The following is a 14,358-nucleotide window of genomic DNA, read 5'->3' as shown; positions in this document are numbered from 1 at the left end:
GGAGGTGGTGGAGGTCGGGGGATTCCGACCACCAGCTGTGGGGCGGCGGTGTTGTTGGTGTTGTTTCATGGCGGCGGCGGCGTTAGCTGGGGGCGTCTCGGAGGCCGCGGGCAATATTCATTTGAGTGAAAATTTCAAAAAAATTAAAAAAAATTGAATTGTGCTTGTTTTAAAAATGGAAGACAGTTCTTTTCTCTTCTAAATTCCTAATAATTAAATCATCGTATCTTTGAAAACTTGTATGGATTGATTTGGATCTTTTTAGATTTTCTTTGGATCTTATGTTTGAATGTGCGTATGAATTTTGAATCTAAATCTAAACCTAAATCTCAATAAAAACAAAACCTAAAACTAACCTAAACTAATCTAATCCACCAGACCAGCCAGTCTGGCCCACTAACAACCCCCCCCACGGCCCAGCAGGCTCGGCCTAGCCGAGTCAGCCTGCCAGCCGCCAGAGCGCCGCGCCTCACCTTCTCTCAACCTCTCCTGCCAACGGGTGGACCCCACCTATCAGCTTTATCCCCTCCTCACGCCCGGCGCTCTTTCTCTCGCCCGCGCACAGCCTCGCTCCCCTCTACCTTGCTGGCGCCATGGACACCCCCGTGACCCCCTTCCGGAGGCTTCTGGGAGGGGGAAAACCCCACCTTGCCCCTGTAGCTCCGTCAGCCCGCACCATAACCCTAGCCGCGGGGCCGCTGGATGGCCGCCACACCACCCTCAGGCGCAGACGCCGAGGATGGATGGTTGCGGCCATCCATGCCCTCACACCGCCTCCGCCGCACCTATGCAAAGGGGCCGAGCCCCTAGCCTCGCCATCCACCCAGGGCTCCACCCTAGCGCCGTCACCAGCCGAGAGGAGGAAAGAGGGGAAGAGAAGGAAGGAGGGGAGGAGCAGAAGGAGAAGGGGAAGAAGGAGAGGAGGAGGTGCGCCAGAGCCGCCCGTGCATCACGGAGGAGCAGCCGCGCGTTGGAAGGAGGAGGAAGCCATCCGTGTCGCCAGGAGAGAAGAGCCGCGCCGCCACCTACGTCACGCTGGCGATGACTACACCTCCGCCCCCCCCCCCCCCCCGATAAGCCGCGCCGCCCTCTCCCCCCCCCCCCCTCGAGCCGCTTGTAGGGAGTGCCGCCGTTCGCCTCGCCTCCAATCACCACGGGCCCGGGACCCCGCACACCGCCGCAGCCGTGCCACGGCCGATGCTTTCCCGTGCCCACGTACTCGCGCCGCTGCCGCGCTTGCCGCGCCCACGCGCGCCTGCCACGCCTCGCCGCGCGCTAGGCCGAGCCCCACCGCGATGTCGTGGGCGCGATCACCGGGCACCAACGCCATGACGTCGTGCACTCGCCGTTCCAGTCGCTGCCAATCGCATGCGTGCCACATGCGCGACCACACACGTGTGGTACACGGGATCTGGCCGGAATACCGGATCCCGGCTAATCATTGAATAGCCATGTCGGCGCCACGTGGCAGTGCCACGTAGAAATAGGCTGGCCACGTGGAGCCACGTGGTGCTGACATGGCTAAGGGTCGGGCCCACTTGTGGGACTCACTGACTGACATGTGGGGGGCCATCGCTAACCGGTGGACCCAGTAGACCATTGACCGGGTCAACGCTAACGTCAGTAGACACGTGTCGCACCCTCGTGCTGCCACGTGGCCTAATCAGATGCTGACATGTGTCACCTTGTAATAAAGGTTTTCTAAAATTATTTAAATAATTGAATAAATCTTTTAATCTTTAAAAATTCATAACTAATTCATTTTAACTCAGAAAAATATGAAACCAGTTTCATTAAATTCGTAAAATCAAGACCATGCTATTTGTTGCTAGTTTGGTATTATTTGGATCTTCTAAGTTTATCTTTCTTGGAGTTTTTGGCTATATGTAATGCTGATTAATTTATTTTTGTATTGTATCTTGTTCTGTTCAGAACCAAGCTACAACCTCGAAAACTCTCAAGAGCCCAAATACACTGAGGAGGATCCCAATGACTACGGACAAGGTGTCATATCACTCCCAATCATATAGATCCTATGCATGCTTAGTTGCTAATGCTTTAATTATGTTGTTTGATGACGATGGATTGTATAGCCAATGTTTTTAGCCATGCCTTGTTAATTGTTTATCATGTTTTCCTTGTTAACCTACATTTGTGGACTTGCTACGGACTCCTAGCTAGTCCACTGCTCATATATTCATATACATGCTTTCGAGTTATGGATAGGCATTTGCCACGATTTTGGTGATAGAATTCCTTAAACATTCTCACGTGTGTTTTGGGTGAGTGTGACTCCTTGATGTGTTTTGGTGGGAGCAAGCCATGGTTAGTACTAAGGAGTGCCTTGCCGGGAGAGAGCATTCTGGACTCTCTCTATACCCTATACATGTGGCGGGTACCTTGTTTGTTACTAAGGAGCAGGTGGCGTACTTGTACGTTGCAGGTGCTTCGGCACATACTTGTGAAGTAGAGTGCTCGCTCTCAGCTGCTTAAGGACCGAGTCAGTTTACCACCAGTCACAACAACTATTTTCATACTTACCGCTCGCTTACGTTATGGGTGGGGTTCGGTCCGAGACTAGTGGTGGATAGTGCTCTACCTGTAGAGGATTAGAGGATCGTTTAAGGAGTTCGAAGCGTTGGCCTGCTCTGACCAGACTGCACCCCGGTGTGGATATGTTTCATAGCTTTGAGGTCCTCACTGGTGACAGCGTGCCCTACAGCTGAGGACGGTTCCAGACTCGAGGAAATAGGAGAGAACTATCCACCTACTAGGGCTCCAGCTGTTAGGTGGGGTTTGGACAGCTGATCCCCGTTCAAGCTACATCCGTGCGGGTACAGTTGTACAACCTCTGCAGAGTGTATAAAGCTATAGCTATAGTCTGTGTCCATTAGTTATGGACAGTGTTGTTGACTACCGCTACTTTGTGCTAGACTTATACTATTCTACTACCTCCCCCTTTTGTTGAGATAGAACAACATTTGCCGTTGAGATGTGAGGGAAGGGAGATCTCACATCGCCTAGTATGTTGGGTGTTGGATTCTTGGGTAAAGGATCCGGCGACTTGTGCCGATTTCCTTGATTGAGGTGTTGACCTCGGAGATGGTGTTGCTTTGCTTTTTCCTTAATTTCTGTTGATGTTGCTGCATAAATCCCTACAGCCATATATAGGTTTTATCCATACATATAGTATGTTCCCCCGTTTTCTTAGCTTGCTGTTTTTGGGAGTTGACATGCCTACCTGCTTCTCGGGTAGATGGTGGCTTTTCAGGGTCGGAGCCTGACTACGACTTCAAAAATGACCGATGGGAAGACTAGGAATGGTCCATCGCTCAAATCGCCCCTGGAGATGGAGTTCGCCATAGCTTATGTTTACGCTGCGTAGATGTTTGATCTTTCTTGATTCAGTCCTGATGGACTTGTACCGGCATGCGCCGAAGAGATGTACTCGTTACTTATGTTATCTATGATATTTGTACTCTATTGTTGTTTTATATTTATGTGTAGGTATGGATTTGTACCATCTGAGATAGGGATTTACACGTGATAGCCTTCCTATGACTATCACGAAGGTGCGTAGGCTTGAATTCTCAAAAATGGGAATTTGGGTCCGTTTCACCGTGGGTGTGGGAGCGGCGGCCGGTGGAGTCCGGGCGTCGGCAGGTGCAGCGGTGGCGGTGACTGGAGGGTTCCGATCGCCGGCAGGGTCGCCCGCTTCACGCGAGTCGCCCATCCCCGACATGCCGTTCGTAGGCTCTCATAGCTTCCTAGGCCTAAATCGCATCATATGAACAGCTATGGTGCGAAACAAGCGTAGGATCCCAAAATGTACCATTGGAGCCGTCGGGGCGACTTGGTGAGGTCATCAAACCACGCAGAGGAGAAGCTCTCTAGGGAGCTCGCCGACTTCCGCATGGCCCTTCCCCCTGCACACTCCGTGGTTAGGGTTCGGGGTTTGGGGAGGGAGGCGGTGGCATCGTGATGGTTGGAGACGCGACGGCTAGGAGGCGGCGAGGGCGTCACACGGCAATGCCGCGGTACACCGATGGGTCCGGCATGACCACACGGAGGCGTTCCTTTGCGTCGCCATGGCTCCTTCGCTGGGGTTTTGAGGCCCCCAAGGAGATAAGAGGACCCACGGGGCGCGTGGCGGCGGTTCAGCAAAACGTCACGGGGACAGGGAGGCGCAGGGGCAAGGTGATGGGGCGTGTTGCCTCACAAATGGTGGAAGCATCTCCGGCGGCTTGCGCTCCCCCTCTCCATTGCTAGGGATTGGGGAGTTGGGGCTTGGGACTTAGAGCAACACCAAGAGTTTTCCAAAAAGTTTTTCCCCAAAACTATGTATTGGAGGCTCTTCTAAAAAAATTTCCCTCAAAAACATATCAATCCACAGCAGATCGCTAATAAACAGCCCTAATATTTCAAAACAGGCCACATCATCGTAATTGGACCTAGCCCGATGTCTCCCTGCTCTCCCCCCATCTCATTCTTTCTTCTTCCTCCTGCCTGCTGGTCCTGCTCGCCGTGGCCGTCTCCCTCGCCGGCGCCGACTGCTGATACAAAAGATTTTATCCCCTTTCTACGCCTTGCCAAAGATTTTGCTATTTTTTTCTGTTCGATTTCTTTCACTAGAGTGCAAGAATCCGCTGCTCCGCTTCTCGAAGATTCACCATGAGCGGTGGTGGCGCTAAAGAGCGCAGCGACCTGCTCGAAGATTCACCATGAGCGGTGGTGGCGCTAAAGAGCGCAGCGACCTGCTGCTCCCAACGAAGCTGGAAGGGGACGAGGATGAAGCCGGCGCCTCCACGTTTCATGAGTTCAGTGGAGCCTCCTTCGCCGGCGCGGTGTTCAACCTCTCCACCACCATCGTCGGTGATCATGGCGTTACCGGTCACCATGAAGGTGCTCGGCCTCGTGCCCGGGCTCGTCATGATAGTGCTCGCTGCGCTCCTCACATACGTTGAGAGCGTGGCTGTGAGCGTGGCCGCCCGTGACCGTGAGCTGCATGAAATTCCGAGATTGGGGAAGGATCAGTCCCCCGCATATATGCAGGGCGATGGAGGTGTTTTTAACGTTCGCGTATTTTTACGGGAAGGATGGGGGAGCTGTTGAAGGTAAGTTTTTTTTATTTTTTCCTTAAATAAAATTTTGGAGCAATTTTAAAAGAGCTTTTGTTTTGGAGTTGCTAGAGACCACGGCCGAGGACGAGGGAGGAGTTGGGTGTGCAGGTGAAGTTTCGGTTCGACTTTTTTTTTATTTTTTTTCGAAAGGGAGGAAGTTTCGATTCGACTTGGAGATGGGTACCCCATCTAGAGCACCTGGCACTAGCTTTTGCCGGTTCCATCAGGTCTAATTTTCGCTCAAATAACGGTTCCATCAGGTCTAATTTTCGCTCAAATAACCACACAGATAGATCCATAGGGTAAACATGAGGACGGGACGTGCATATTGCAACTGCATAACCACACAGATACGTAACTAGATAAGCGACTAGACCCAACTGCCTGGGTTCCCATCCAAGTTTTGTCAGACAACGAACAAGGCAGTAGATGAATCCGCAAATTGTCTATCATTGCTCAGAAAATTCTAGGGCGCGAATGACATATAAATGTTAATTTGGCAGCTCCCAGTTCAAATAAGATCAGGAATCCCAGCAGCGATAGCATATACCTTTTTTTAACAAAATTTTGTTTGAAGAAAGGTTCCATGTAAAGTACACAAGGCCGAAAATGGTGTTAACAAAGATGTGCAGACCACGAAACTACAGTTTTCAACCTCTGTTCTCATCTATCATCTGCAAAAGTCACTTGTGATTGTGAAGGGCTACCCTCAATTTCCTCATTCTAGATCCTCAAATGATTAAACTAGTGAGCCTCACTCAGGTCTGCTTCTTCTTGGATTTGCTTCTCTGTGCGAAGGAAGTGCCCTGCAAGGTTAAAAGGGAATGCACGTTAGTCCTTGACATGGACACATGGGTCTCATTTCCAAAAGGAAGTTTTATCAGCAAGAACATACCTCCAGCCACTCATCCATGTTGGCATCAGTTGTTCCAGTTCCAAGCTCCACCTTGGGGGCCTTCTTTGTTTTCTACAGGCAAGAAACAAGTTCGTGAGAAGAAAAAAAGGTACACTGACTACAAGACAAGCGACAAATACAAATCATGAGTTGAGTTTGCATTAATCATCGCCGAAACTAGTTAATGAGAAAAGCATATATGATTGTAAGCTGAAAACTAAAAGCACATTACGCGCCACAGAAAATTAGTGTGCGTGCTGAGTGTGTGTATGACTCTACTCCACTTCTAGTCATCTAGTATGAACATCCACTAATGGCAACACAAGTATTTACTGTGATGCAGATAATCACAAAGAAACATCTAAATTAATGGTTCACCATGGTTCTGGCTTATTGAATGCTGAACAGCTCATATTACAGAAGGAACAAATTGCCCCAAGGAAAGGAAATTTAAAAGCACAAAAAACAGGATTACCTTTGAGAGCTGCTGAACCTGGCCATATGCCCACAATCCGAAGAGACCAAGAAGTGCGATTCCAAGGGTGATAAGGAAAACAGACTCAACACTGAGTAAGCCTCCAGCCTCAACGACCTCGATTGTGCCATTGTAGAATACATTCTGGTAAGGGTGCTGATCAATCTCATACACGATGTAACCAACTAGATCATAGGCTCCAGGCTGCAAGTGCATAAAGCATTAGGTCTTCACAGTATAGGTGTGCATCATCATTCATTAGTCATTTCAAGGTAAAAGAAACATAAATATCGTGAACTTTGACTGTTTCAAAGGTAAGAGAAAAAATAACACACCTGCAAGAACTTGCTCACAACAAATGTATAGGGGAAGGTTGCTTGCACAGAAACAGGAACTGATGCATTGAAGAAATTCTGTACAAAGAAGCCATGAAATAACAATGTTATTAACACCATTTTCAAAAAAAAAAGCTATCTAAACTATGAGCCTAACTTGTCTGCCCTCTCCGCCTCACTCAAGCACCCTCTCTAAGTCTGATTCCTGCACCCCCATTCCTCCCATGCAACTTAGTTAATATTAGCGAATGAGCAGATCCTAGAAAGATTCACATAGTTCGACTAGCTTTGACACCCCCCCCCCAACACACACACCCTTTGTCCCTACATCTCACACCTCCAGTTCTGGACACCCAAAACAAACCATACCACCCTCTACCGCCGACTCACTAAATCAGACCCATTCAGTGTATGCCGTCTTCCCTATTTTGTAGATCAAGATATGCATGCGATCCAAAAAAACAAGTACTGAAGGAAAATCAACAAAGCAATAGCAAACCCCTGACATTTTAATTTTCTCGAACACACATGAGAGCTGTGTGTCATTCTATTAACAAGCAAAGTTGTTGTAAGTACAGCACAACACACACCACTCACATAACACCATAGGAGACCTTCCTCCCCCATTATCCGCACAATTACATCTCAATGTAACCACAGCATATAATTTATCCCTCAACAATCAAAACTATATGACTGGGGTGATGGTTGGATGATGCATATATCCACCAGTTAGAGCTACTTCAGCTAGAATAAAAGATGATAAACAATACGGAGCTTATAACCTCACCTGAACAGTAAGGTTCTGGCCATACATCTTATGATCATAAGGAAGATGGAGAGTTGAATGAACAGCAACAACATTCAAAGCTGATTCGCCTGTAAACACAATATAAGCAAACAGTGTAAGACTACCATCCACAGTAATTAGCATGCAACAAAAATATTAAATGCATAAAAAAGGTGAGTCCACATAGCCTCCAAAAGGGAGGAAGTTGCTTAGATACAGCAACATGAACTGTGAACACTGGCATAACCATGCCTCTATTTTAATAACACAGATCTTATCTTTCCTTCTAGCCACAAATGAAAATGGATTAAACCTATAATGCCAAGCATCTAAAATGAATACCCAATTCAATTTGGGATGAACCCTACACAAGCATCCATCGCCCAAAAAAAAACTCAAACTGGTGTTGCCAATGAGAGCCAAGCATGTGTTCTCCATTTTGTCCAACATATACCAAATTTATTTCAGTGGTGATAAAAAAATACGATGATTCCACAAAGCTTATACACAAACTAGCAGGACAGAACATTGAATTGAAAATATTTCAGAACTGCATGCTACCCAATTGAACAAGTACTTGCAGAGCAAAGAATTCAAGAACATATGAGCATGAAGCATTCATTTAATAAAATCTACATAAATAGATGTAGCCCAAGCCCACTACTAATCATAGCTTCAACATTGATTTACTAGAGATGAAACTCAACATGAGCCACAAGCAAAAAAAAGGAAAAACTTATATTAAATGTAAGTAGGCATAATAGTGATTTGCTAGAGAGAGAGAGATAAGTAAAGGGAGGTATGGTTACCCTCGTTTTGCAGGCCAACCAGTAATTCAGTTTCTTCACCCGCTGGTACAACTGCAACAAAGCAAAAAAAGGATGTATTACTGATTACTGAATGAAATATAGTATGCAGTTATGCATGTAATTCTTTCTGATAAACAATGCATTGATTCGGTTTAAAATTTATCGTGAGTGAGAAATACACATACACCTGGTGAACTATTAAGATAAATTGATAGTGCTTTGAAATGTACTCACTTTTGCCAGCATTTTTGGGGAATACACATACTGTCTCCACACCAGGAGCAGGACTCAAAGGTTCATCACTGGAAACCTGAGTATCATCACCCACAATTCCTAAATCAGCCCCTTCAACAACCTCAGCTGTAGCAGCATCTTCCTCCGACTGAGCTCTAGCAACTGTAAGCAGGGAAGGAAAACTCAATTCAGTGCAAACAGACAAGCTAGGATAGGAGAGTGCATACAGAGTAATATCGATTATAGCAATGGAGGCTAGGAAATATTAGTTGGACAAGATGCACAGCATAAAACCTACTCTACCAACCAAACTCGGTAGGTCCCAAAAATTTCAGCTAGAGAATACCATGATAGCAATGTTAGGTCGTGCAACAGGATAAGGTATCCTTACAGCCATAACAATACCTTTTAACACTAGCAATAAAATCCATTTTGAGCTTCTAGTATAGGGTATCATTGTGAAAGTGGGTCAACGAGATAAGATACTTTGAAAAATTATCCTAGCTGATTAAAAGACATGAGATGTGGGCGCTGCATTAGTATGAACACTTGGAATAAAAAAGCCATGCTACTCAATAGTAATTGCCTATTGAACACAATGATGGAGCTCTTAATACTTCCTATTTCTGTAACCACTTGTTGGAGTTGTTCCTGGATTTCCAGTTTTCCAAAATGTTACCCGCTGAAAAATTACCGTTTGTGTGCCAGTGTGAAATCTCATACAATTTCGAACCGATTCGATAACAGTTAATCCTCAGATGATTAGCTAGCCCAGCATGCAGGCTCAGATGCATGCACTAGACGAAGTTACTGCATACCAACTAACCCTCTCCAAGACCGCGACCCGTCGCATCGAGGACCCCACTTCTACATCGGACCAACGCCTCCAAACCCCTCCAAAACCACCGATCTACTCCACCTGGACTCGCCCCCGCAAGTCCCAATCTGCTCCAGCACAACCCCACGGAGCCCGATCAGCTCCATTTCCGCGCCAAGGAGGAGCGGCGCGCACGGATCTAGAGCTGCCACGGCGCGGAATTCACAAAGAGCGGGAGGTCCCCGGAGCGGATCTGAGTGGCGGGAAGCGCGCGCGAGAGAGAGATAGGACACGAGAGGAGAGGGGGAGGCGCGGCGGTGCATGTTACCTTGGGTGAAGGGGGAGGCGGCGAGGAGGAAGGCGAGGAGGAGGGCGGGGAGCCAAACCCTAATCGCCATGGCTGGCCGGCCCAGATCTCGGATCGGAGGGGCTCTGTGTTTGCGTGCGGGCTCTCTCTGCGCGAATGGATGGGGGCCGGGCGCGCGGGTACAAGTAGTAGGACGAGCACTAGTAGTAGCCGCCGCGTGAGGAGCACGAGGTCCACGCAGTAGGAAGCCGTCGCAGGCAGCTGCTGGCTTTTCCTTCTCCTCGGGTTTGTTTGGCTCATTCAATACAGATCGTTACCCGTGCTGTAAAGTGTAAATCCCCTGACAGGTGGGCCCATAAAGCACTTGCGTCAATTAAACTGTCAAACTCGTAGTCGTATCACAGGGGGGAAACACTGTCGATTTTACTGTAGTTACCGTCTACTGGAAATTAGTTTAGGTAAAAAAAACACTGCAGCAAATGTTCAGCTTCACGGCGGCATGGCATGGCCGGCAACATCTCGTCTTCGCGTCGTCGTTTCCAGCAAGCACAACACTGTCGCAGTGAGCTTGAGAAATTAGACAGATCGTTTCAAGTATTCTACACACCTTCATCATGAAACAATGTCAGTTACAGATTACAATTCGGCAGACTACTCACACCTAAGGCCAGGGAACAATTGTTTGCATCAAGAATTACAGCCATGGAACTCAGACAGCGGCGTGAGTCACCCAAATGGCATCTGTTCTTTCTTTCTTCTTTCTCTATCACAACAATGTAATTGTAGTTTGTAAGGTACATCAGTAGGGCGAGCCCAGCCGCCTCAGGCCCATCGCCTGCTAGTTGTGGTGGTTCAGCGCCATGAACTTGCACTGCTCACTCATCGCCTGGAGCTGCGCCTCCTTCTTGTCCAGCATAGCGCGTAGCCTCACATTCTCCTCCATCACTTTCTGGACTTCAGCTTCTTTCTGAGCTTTCTCAGTCTCAAGCTGATTAGTCTTGGCAACTAGCCTGCTCACAAACATAAGTTACTCAACGTCAGATTTGTTAAGGGTAAAGAATCAGGATTTGGATGCTACAAACAGTATATAAATACTAAAATACACTTTCCTGGCAAGCTCCTAAATGTTTGCCAAAGCTACTATCAGTATGTAGTAAAGACTAACAGTATGAATACTGAGGTACCAATGCATGCTCTCTCCATCATATCATATCTACAAATTTGTCCATGCACATGCAACAAGACCAATGGCAATGGACCTTCCTTTCATGAGACTGGAGGAGAATTTCACCATACTGCTCTGAACAATTTTATGACCGCAACAAACTGACTATACCTGTATCAATTAGGAAAAAAGGACGAACAAGAAAATGGACAGGAGACAATGGATAAGTATATTTTTATTCTTCCCTAAGATGTGACTTATACTATGTTTTTCACCTCCTGTGGCATTTTCTCAACTAGATGTCCAGTTTTGAGAGTATACAAGCAGCAGGGACCTTATTAAATTTCAGACTGAAACTGAAAGACCTATCAGGTTCAGAAAGAAGCAAGAAATAGTTTTGGTACAGATGCAGACCAGTAAAAGCAGGCTGTTAGACTCAATCATTTAATTATGTATCCATTTAGGTGCGCATCTTCATGAATATGGAACCATTACATTTTGAAAAACAAGATCTTCTTAAGTTAAGAGAGAAATTGGAGCAGGTAGAAGAATTGGATGTCCAGCCACATATATTATTTTTATCTGAATGTTAAAAACAGTATATATCAGACCAATGAGTATCAATTTTATTCAAAAAATGCATGACAATTAACTGGTTTCAATACAAGCATGAATATTCGGTGAATCTCTCAAAAAATACCATCAGAAATTATCAATAGTTAAGAAAATGGCGAGGATATGTGATAGATAATTCTGCTGAAGATGGCATTTGAATGCTTAATTCAAAACAGAACAGATAATTTCAGTGCCTTGTAGTGTAGGCACTGCTGGGGTTAGAGCATACTTAGCAAATGATAGGGTGTTAGGGTGAGGTTCATAACAGAACAGAAGAAAGCCACAACTCATCCCAAACACATTACAAGATAGTAAGAATTAGATATCACTAGCATTGTGCATTTGAAAGAAAGTAATGTTGATGCAGTGTCATTAAAAATAAATAAAAGGGGCAATAACCATGTGCCCTGGCCCCTAGGGAAATCAGATGGACACATGGGCAAGAGTTAAGATGGTATCTGACTTTTAGAAACATTTGGTAGGTTTTCCTGCACTGCACCAGGCCTTATGAGTCACTAAAGCATCGAAAGATGGAAACAGTAAAAGCATTCTGTGTAGAAGCATACCCTGCCATCTGTGCTTTGTGCTTAAAATTATATGTTGCAAGAATTATATGTAATGAATGAGTTGTCCTGCTCTTGTGCTTAACATTTAGAAGATTAAATCTAAAAAAATATGTTTTTCATCATTAGACCATTTCTTCAAGCCCTTTTTAACAGAATACAGATGATGTCCCAGGCAAAATGAATTCTTCATGATACACAAACAAAAAGAACAGTAATTAAAAACACACAACAGTGTGGAAAAGTACCTGTCAAAAAGTTTCTCCATTGTTTCGAATTGCTTCTCTGATGAGAGAAGAGTTTCTCTGACGCTAACAAGAGTGCTAACATAAGTTCTCAGCGACTCGAAGTCCTGCTTCACCCGACTAAGCTCCTGCTCATTTTCAGCAGCGCGCTGCCTCTGCCGAGTGGTCTCCAGCACCATATCTTCAACCCTCTGCCTCATCTCATTCAGCATCCCGTTTGTACCCACAGCAAACTTCTCCATCTCCTCGACCTTGGCCGACATGGTCTCGACCTGCAAGGTCTTCCTCCTGATCTCTTCCAACCCCACCCTCACCTTCTCCTTCTCATTAGCAGCTTCCGACTCCGCGACAATCACCCTCTTCACAAGCGACTCCATCACATCCGTCACCACACGGATGGATTTGAGAATGTCGTCCACATCCACATCACCCCCAGCGGCATCGCCGTGCTCAGGAGCAGCAGCGCTACCCTCCACGGCCATCCTGTCATCGGAACCTCCCCTGCAGGACCCGGGCCCGGTGCCCTTGGGCCAATCCGCCAGCGGCACGCCGTGCCTGTCGATGTACCCGACCCCCTCCTGGAGCCTGATCCCGCAGGAGGTGTGCGCGAGGTGCGGTATGGCCATGATCCTGGCCTTGGACTTGAGGTAGGCCAGCAGCGTGGCGATGGTCTTCACCCTGCGGCACAGGTGGTCGAGCTCCCGCCGGGAGTCCCCCTCGGAGCACCGCATCCCGACCTTCACCTCCACGAGCCGCTCCCGCAGCGCGTCCACCTGGGACTGCTGCTGCCGCAGCTCCTCCCGCCACTCGCACTCCCCGGCCGGGGCGTGGCACCGATCGGGGCCGGCGCGCTCCTCCATGGAGCCCCCCCCTGGAAAATGTCAAGAACTGAGCAAAACGAGATGAAATTCCTGACAGAAAATGAGGGGAAAGCAAACGCGAACGCATTTGAAATCGAATCGAGTGCAGACGGATCTACGCGGCGACGAAATTGACCGGGCGGGGGGGGGGGGGGGCGGAGGATCGGATGGATTTGAGCGAGGAATGGAGGGGGGGTTCGGGATGCCGTACCTTGCGACCGGCGGCGGCGGCGGATCGGGGGAGGCGCCGCTGCGGTGGGCGTTTGCTTTCTTCGCCCGCCGTGGTTGTTCGGCTTGGCGACGGCTAGTTGCTTGTCATCGCCATCGCCTTTCCCCTTTCTTCGCTTCCCCACCAAATCCCTGGATTGGATTGGGTTTTTCTTGCTTCTTTCTCCTCTTTCCTCTTTTTTTTCTTGATTGATGATGAAAGGAAAATTCATCTTGTTTTCATTGGCTCTCCTTCATGATGACGTGTAAAATAGACTTTTTCCTTGGGGGCATGCGTGGGTTTTCCTTTTGCGTGGTCTTGTAAATAGTTCCAAAGACGTGGTTTATCACATCAAATCGAAAATGGAACACCATGAGAAACGCCAAAATTTGCATGATGACAGTATTCGTCGATCACTGGCAACCTACCTGGATGTAATCAGGTTGGGTTGTATAGCCATCACGAAAGCAAATACTATCTTCATCCTAAATTGTAATTCGTTTTAATTTTTCTAGGTGCATAGATTTTCTATGCACCTAAATACAGTGTATATCTAAATACATATAAATATCTATTAACCTATAAAAGAAAAACGACCTACAATTTGAAACGGGTGGATTATAAATGAGCAATGCTTGATACAGTCCCTCCATTCCAAATTGTAGGTTGTTTTAACTTTTCTAGGTCCATAGATATTAATATGCATCTAGATATAGTGTATATATAGATGCATAATAATATTTATGAAAAAAAGTCAAACAACCTACAATTTGGAACGGAAGGAGTACATTGTTAGGAAGATATAAAAAGAAATTTATCCGCGTAAGCTTTTTCTTTATGTAGATGTCGTACGCGCACTTAAAAAAAACGGATGATGGCTATTTTAATAATATATCATCATTGGAAAAATAATTGTCAAA

The 14,358-nt window shown here is 46.9% G+C and overlaps 2 protein-coding genes across 3 annotated transcripts; both read right to left on the bottom strand.

The window, feature by feature from the left end:
- Positions 1-5,636: 5,636 nt before the first annotated feature.
- LOC117852250 (translocon-associated protein subunit alpha) lies at positions 5,637-9,982 on the bottom strand. Its single transcript, XM_034734265.2, has 8 exons — positions 9,804-9,982; positions 8,659-8,820; positions 8,425-8,475; positions 7,616-7,704; positions 6,826-6,903; positions 6,491-6,694; positions 6,016-6,087; positions 5,637-5,926 (listed from the first exon to the last, which is right to left on the bottom strand). Exons 1-8 carry the CDS (start codon positions 9,871-9,873, stop codon positions 5,879-5,881), a joined length of 774 nt encoding a protein of 257 aa, XP_034590156.1. The 5' UTR covers positions 9,874-9,982; the 3' UTR covers positions 5,637-5,878.
- Positions 9,983-10,365: 383 nt separating this feature from the next.
- Positions 10,366-13,685, bottom strand: LOC117852249 (uncharacterized). 2 transcript variants are annotated; one of them, XM_034734263.2, is made up of 3 exons: positions 13,442-13,685; positions 12,374-13,241; positions 10,366-10,792 (listed from the first exon to the last, which is right to left on the bottom strand). In XM_034734263.2, exons 1-3 carry the CDS (start codon positions 13,668-13,670, stop codon positions 10,621-10,623), a joined length of 1,269 nt encoding a protein of 422 aa, XP_034590154.1. In that variant the 5' UTR covers positions 13,671-13,685; the 3' UTR covers positions 10,366-10,620. The 2 variants fall into 2 exon arrangements, with proteins under 2 accessions (XP_034590154.1, XP_034590155.1); XM_034734264.2 differs by having other exon boundaries at positions 12,374-13,258; positions 13,442-13,581.
- Between the last annotated feature and the right edge of the window lie 673 nt (positions 13,686-14,358).

This window comes from Setaria viridis, chromosome 4, assembly GCF_005286985.2.
Source record: "Setaria viridis chromosome 4, Setaria_viridis_v4.0, whole genome shotgun sequence".
Lineage (NCBI taxonomy): Eukaryota > Viridiplantae > Streptophyta > Magnoliopsida > Poales > Poaceae > Setaria > Setaria viridis.
Note: the sequence above shows the minus strand (reverse complement) of the source record. Positions and strands in the feature narration are given on the sequence as shown.

Coding starts and splice junctions, on each gene's coding strand:
- LOC117852250 (XM_034734265.2), bottom strand. CDS start 9,873: ATGGCGATTAGGGTTTGGCTCCCCGCCCTCCTCCTCGCCTTCCTCCTC. Junction 8,476..8,658: donor CCCCAAAAATGCTGGCAAAA/GTGAGTACATTT, acceptor GCTTTGTTGCAG/TTGTACCAGCGGGTGAAGAA. Junction 6,088..6,490: donor AGGTTCAGCAGCTCTCAAAG/GTAATCCTGTTT, acceptor TCTTGCCTGTAG/AAAACAAAGAAGGCCCCCAA.
- LOC117852249 (XM_034734263.2), bottom strand. CDS start 13,670: ATGAATTTTCCTTTCATCATCAATCAAGAAAAAAAAGAGGAAAGAGGA. Junction 13,242..13,441: donor CCGCCGCCGCCGGTCGCAAG/GTACGGCATCCC, acceptor GACATTTTCCAG/GGGGGGGCTCCATGGAGGAG. Junction 10,793..12,373: donor ATGGAGAAACTTTTTGACAG/GTACTTTTCCAC, acceptor GTTTGTGAGCAG/GCTAGTTGCCAAGACTAATC.